The sequence below is a fragment of the Protomyctophum bolini genome, assembly GCF_963924005.1.
Source record: "Protomyctophum bolini genome assembly, chromosome: 12".
Lineage (NCBI taxonomy): Eukaryota > Metazoa > Chordata > Actinopteri > Myctophiformes > Myctophidae > Protomyctophum > Protomyctophum bolini.
This window is the reverse complement of record NC_137873.1, coordinates 25,694,581-25,700,619: the sequence shown is the minus strand read 5'-3', so window position 1 is coordinate 25,700,619 and position 6,039 is coordinate 25,694,581. Positions and strand designations below refer to the sequence as shown.

At 40.8% G+C, this 6,039-nt stretch overlaps 1 protein-coding gene across 1 annotated transcript; it reads left to right on the top strand.

The window, feature by feature from the left end:
* fbxo36b (F-box protein 36b) lies at positions 1-5,129 on the top strand (the record flags this gene model as incomplete). The annotated part of the gene is made up of 5 exons (XM_080778987.1): positions 1-423; positions 803-911; positions 3,845-4,017; positions 4,369-4,578; positions 4,839-5,129. Exons 1-5 carry the CDS (start codon positions 112-114, stop codon positions 5,127-5,129), a joined length of 1,095 nt encoding a protein of 364 aa, XP_080635113.1. The 5' UTR covers positions 1-111.
* Positions 5,130-6,039: the final 910 nt, after the last annotated feature.

Below are 6,039 nucleotides of genomic sequence, written 5' to 3'. Positions count from 1 at the left end.
TGATGGTGAAATATTTTGATTCAAACATGCATATTGTATGTGTTATGTTATTAATTATTGTACCTAATATAGCACTAACAAGCTTAATGTTTCACTCAGCCTTTCATTCCCATGGCAACGTTTTTTGCTATTATCTATCTGCCCACTAAATATTTGTATTTATGTAATTGTTTAATAGCTATATTTTCTTTTTTAATTTATTTGAAAGGGGTTACATTTCTGTTACAGAATAGCCAAATGGCTTCAGGGCTTCAGTGCAAGTGGGAAAGACTAGAAACAGGACATGTGACATGCTGTTGTCATGGTAGCGTACACAAAACGTTGAACATGGCGTCACTGTTGCCGGAAAGATTATTTGAAATCAGTGGACAAGGCCCTGCACCTAGTAAAGATTTTTATCATTTGACAGTGACCAAATCTGATGTAAGTACTTGCTAAAGGTTTACTTGTAATCGTTATATGACTCTTGATTGTTAAATCACATTTGTTTACCAATAGGCTAGCTGCAGTTGTAGCATTTCAGTTGACCCACTGCAATGTTTTTAGCTACATTTTGTGTAACTACAGTACGGTATGTTACTATTACCCCAATCTGGGAACCCATCAGAAAGAAATAAATAAAATGTATATATTTCTTTGTTTATTTCCGCTGAGCTGAAGCTGTCTTGAGAGATTACTATTACCCAAGAGTTACACATACCGTATGTCACTTTACTACAGGTGTTTAGCAATGAAGCTACATAAGGAATTATGTTTTGAAAAGGTTTTGTAAATTCGTAGGCTTTCTTCCATTCATATACAGGTGGTGTGGAGGTGGTGGAGAATATCGCTGAGGAATGACTGTAGAAACGCAAAGCCTGGAGAGCATAAGGACTCTCATCAGGACTACTTGGATGACCTTCAGCTACAGAGTAAGCTTAAAGCTGCGATTGAACCAATCTGTATTAGTACATAACTAGTACATCTGCAGTGGTTGGTGGCTGGAGCCGAGGTGGCAACCGTCTGAAGCTCATAAGCGCAATATCTTATTTAACGCGTGGACTCAGAGTTCAACATTTGTGAACTTTGACCATGCGTCAAGTCAACCAATAGTAGTTGACCCCACAGACATTAGACTTGTAGTTTTCCTTCCGGTTAGACAAACTACTCCATGCAAGTCAAACGAACTACAGACCGAAAGATGGCACTGCCCAAAACCTGGGTAGGCCTAATTGACGCATTTGGCACATCAGCAAAGCATGTGTTGGCTACCGTTGGCGACCACTTCACCCACTTTCAACCTTCTCTTCATACAATTGGTAATCACTAATGCTCATTAGTGAGGACCAATTGTAATATGGTACCTTTACTGTCTACTCAGTCTCTGTCTCAGAGACAGTTCAGAAACCTGCCTACTATACCACTAACATCATTGTAGGCAATATTGGCAATTTCAAATAAGATTTCTATTTGAGCAGGCTAATTTCACAGGAAGGGAAAGGCTCTAGTTTTCATCAGCTGGCACCCCCATTGATGATGTCATTGGTACAGGGTGAGTAGACGGAAATTGTGCCATCTTATAATGTATGGGGACGTTAAAGTCTATATATGACGGTGAAGTCAAAGTAGCAATGCGTTGCGTTGGAAACATGTCAATCTGCTATTTTCTGCAAAGGTTATTCAGACAATACAAATGCTGGGGTTTAAATGCATGCTGTCTATTCATGCTGTCCATCTTACAAGCCCTGCAGTTACTCAGGATGGGAGGCAGCTGGAGATGAGTGATCAGCATGGCCTAAGGCAAGCCTTAAGGCGTGTCTGCTGTTCTCTTCCCAGAATTTTCCAGTGAGCAGATGAAAACATGATCAGTGAGAATCTTTATCATTCATTAACATGTGTTTTGAGTGGCTGCCCCACGCCCACGGTAAGTGCAGAGAGGGGTACTGGAAATGTTGTTTATCTAGTTGATCTCTGCTATAAATATGGCCCGTTTTTTACAGCAGACTGATATTGTAAATATATATTTTTAAACTCATTATTTTTCATTCTGTGTATAATTGTGGATATCCAGTGGTAGAAAAGGTACTCACAATCTTTACTTAAGTAAAAGTATCAATACTGCAATGTAGAAATATTCTGTTACAAGTAAATGTCCAGAATTCATAAATTTACTTGAGTAAAAGTACAAAAGTATTGGTATCAAAATGTGCTTTAAAGTAAAAAAAAAAAAAAGTATTCATTATTTAGAATGTCCCATTTCACAAATTTTCTAATATATCAAATGTAGCCTATAATAATCTTTTGAAAATCGGCTGCCAAAATGTGTAGGGCTGAAGTGGTTTATAATGCATTTTGTAATAACAATCCAAATCTACAAAGTTAATTTAAGTAACTAGTAATTAATGTTGTCAATGCGCAGTAAAAGTACAATATTTGCCTCTGAAATGTAGTGGAGTAGAACTTTAGAAGTAAAAGTATTGGAAATTGGAAATACTCAAATAAATACCTCAAATTTGTACTTAAGTACAGTACTTGAGTACATGCATTTAATTACTTTCCACCACTGTGTATATCATTATCTCTCCGCCAGGCAGAAGGTCAGGGATGGAAATTATGTTTTCACAACTTTCTGGTCCAGCACAATCAAGGGCGAGGGTAGAATGACATAATCTGTCACATCTAATGTAGAAATGGCATATTTTGACAGTTGCATAGTAGGTCTATTGGCAGAGGTATGCAGTCTTTCAAAAGTTCTGTTTAAATGTTATTTTAGATGTTATTTTGACAGATAAGACATAATATTCTAAATACTTTGTAGCACAGCCACATACACAAACAAGAAACAAACTTCAAATTACAATAACTATTGTTTGACTGATGGGTTTCATGCTTACTCCGATGTTGTGCTTTGTAAGTTTCTCTGGATAAAAACATCTGCTTAATGCTAATCCTAAATGGTAAATTATATTTGATAAATAAAGATTTCGAACAATAAAACATCGCATGGATGCACCTGGGACATATCCTGTATCCAGTGACGTATCCCAAGGTCATCAGGGTTTCGGGTCTCACAACATCATACCACTCAGGTGTCCCAGCTGGGTAACGGTGGTGCTGCAAGCTCCGCTTGTGACTTGAATGGCCCTCCTAAAGGCCTCACTGGCTTCCTCCTCATGGAAGACACAGGCTGGGGCGCCAACCCATACTGCTCCCGGGGTGCCGTCTACATTCCGGCTGTTACCCGTCTCTCCAGTGGTCACCAGACTATTCCTGGTTGCCACGTAGTCTTTTCCTATGAGTCACTAAAATTAGAATAACTAGAACGAAAAAACATTGCATGGATGCACCTGGGACGTATCCTCAGTGATGTATCCCAAGGTCATCGGGTTTCGGGTCTGGCAACATCGTACCCCTGGTGACCCAGCCGGGGTGATCAAGTCCAGACTTACGTCCCAGTAGCTACCCTCGATCAGTCCCATTAGGGAAAGACCAGGGCCACACAATCCGTTGCTCCAGAACTACTCTGCCGGGACTTGGAGGTAGATCAATCTGGGGCATGGAAGGACCAGGCTCTTTGGGTTGACTCCTGTCCGGGCCCTCATACGTCTCACCAGGTCCATTCCTGCTCTCACCAGGTCCAGGACTTGTGCGTTGCATCAGACTCCCAGCACCAGACACTTCATTCAGGAGTGGTGGATTCTTGAGCCGCAATGGTTCTGCAGGCTCCACCTGGGCAACGGTGGTGCTGCAGGCTCCGCTTGCGGCTTGAAAGGCCCTCCTAAAGGCCTCACCGTGGGTTTGTTGGGCTTCCTCCTCATTCATTCCAAATAAATAGAATATCTTTGTTTTCTTGACATCTTGCCAGATCGGATCAGTATGGTGTTTGGTGGTCGGATCTTGCAGTACACCCAGTCTTTGTGCCAAGGCCATTATGACTACCTGGAGCGCCTTCCAGACCCCCTGTTGCTTCATGTCCTGGTCTGTCTGGAGCTTGAGGATGTGGGACAGCTTGCACGAACATCACGCAGGTTCAGGAAGGTGAGAACAACATTTGTGAAACTTTAAAAATGCATTAGGCAAGGCAAGTTGTTTTGTATAGCGCATTTAAACAGCAAGGCAATTCTAAGTGCTTTACACAAAACATTAAGTGCTAAAGTAACATAATTATGCTAATTGATCAGATGAATTGAATATGAAGGACCCCAATGGAAACAAGCCATAGTTCTTTCTTGGGTTATAAATCCTCTTATAATAATACCTTGTATTGAACTGTACCTTCCTGTGCTTTTTTCTGCGAGCTGTTAATAAAGTATTCAATCAATCAAACAGATTGAGACATGGCCTATAGCTAAACATTTCATTTGTTTTTGTTTTCATCCCTGTCCTCAGCTGTGTGGGTCAGAGGAGTTCTGGGAGCAGACGGTACGGCAACGCTGTGACAGCATCTCAGCCCAAGTGTCAGCTCTGGCCCGGGAGGTTGGCTGGAGGACCGTCTTCTTCACCAACAAGCTGCAGCTGCAGAAGCAGATCAGCCGCCGCAGGCACGAGAACAAGCAGCGGCGGGAAGGGCAGGTCTGCGGAATGGATACGACTTCAGAGGTGAACTGACCCACACTCCCTAGGCCTGTCACAATTATTTGTGCTTGCAATGCATCACGGCGCATTGAGAGCTTGTAGATTATTACATTTCTGTTTTCGCCCTAGTACTGGTCATTGTCATATTTTAGTATATTGTGTGTAATTTTAGTTTACAAAGCCTAAAAGGCAAACATTAAAATTTTTATGTTCGATGGAAAATACACAATTATTTGTCAGACGATTATTCGTCAACTAAACTTTATTGATTGTAACAACCCTAGGAATCACCTCTCCAAGACCCCAAGACAGATGTAGAGAACCTGGATGCTGAAGTGGAGTCTGATCTGAATCTTGCCACTAGCCCATGTTGTGATATTGACCCTGTCTCCACATCTGAAGCGATGCTTGGCTCTGACTCTGGCATTAAGTCGGTGCATGTGCCAGAGCACTCCTGTGGGGATAGGAAGCGCTGCATGGCCACTAGTCCAACAGCAGGACAGGATGTGTCCGTCAACGACCTTCACAACGATGCAGGATACTGTAGTGCAGAGTTTGTCGAGCTACTGAACTGAGTCTGTTTTTCAGATTCTGAATCTGACTCTTTTTTAGATTGATGATCCTCATGCCGCCAGTTTGATATGCATGATTAGGCCACGAACCCCGATTAATCCCTGGGACCCTAAGCTACACTGTAACATCCTCATCCTCCATCTGGTTCCTAAATATCAGTCCTTTATCTGGGGTCAATGATGCCTGGGAGTCACACTGAGAACCAGTATATTAGATTCATAGATAGTGAATGGTGTTCATTGATAGAAATGGAAGTTGAGAATGTGATTTTTTTTTTAACACATAGTTTGTGTTTTGTACGATAATTTGTACAGTATGAATCTGGGAAGATGGCATTTATGTTGATTATAATACTGTATCAAAGTGACCTCATGTTCTGATATAACTAAAGCCAAATATACAGCTAATATAACTTTTGAGTTATCCTCGTTTCATCATTTTGGACCATGGGCTATAGCCCATATCGTACGGCATACTATAGCGCGCCGTTTTTCATCATTTTTGCGGATTTGAAAAAATGAAAAAAACGATGGGTTATAGCCGATGTTTTTATTTTTATTTGAAACAACCAAAAGTGTCAAATAATGGTTAGAAGCTATTTTTCAACAGCCAAAAGTGTCAAATAATGGTTAGAAGCTGTTTTTCAACAACCAAAAGTGTCAAATAATGGTTAGAGAAATTTAAAAAATCAAAGCAAATACAGGTAATTCGAAAATGTTATCTTTGTACTTGTGTTTCTCTTCTTTATATATTACTTTACTGTTGAAATGTAAAATTTACATTTTAACCAAAGGACCTGTAAATGACAACACAAAAACTAAGGCACTGGTGTCGTACTTCTGGTTTGGGGTGCAACTCCCTGCAGTGCCCTGCTCAATTTGTTGTATTTACATGGTTCATTGGTCCATGGTC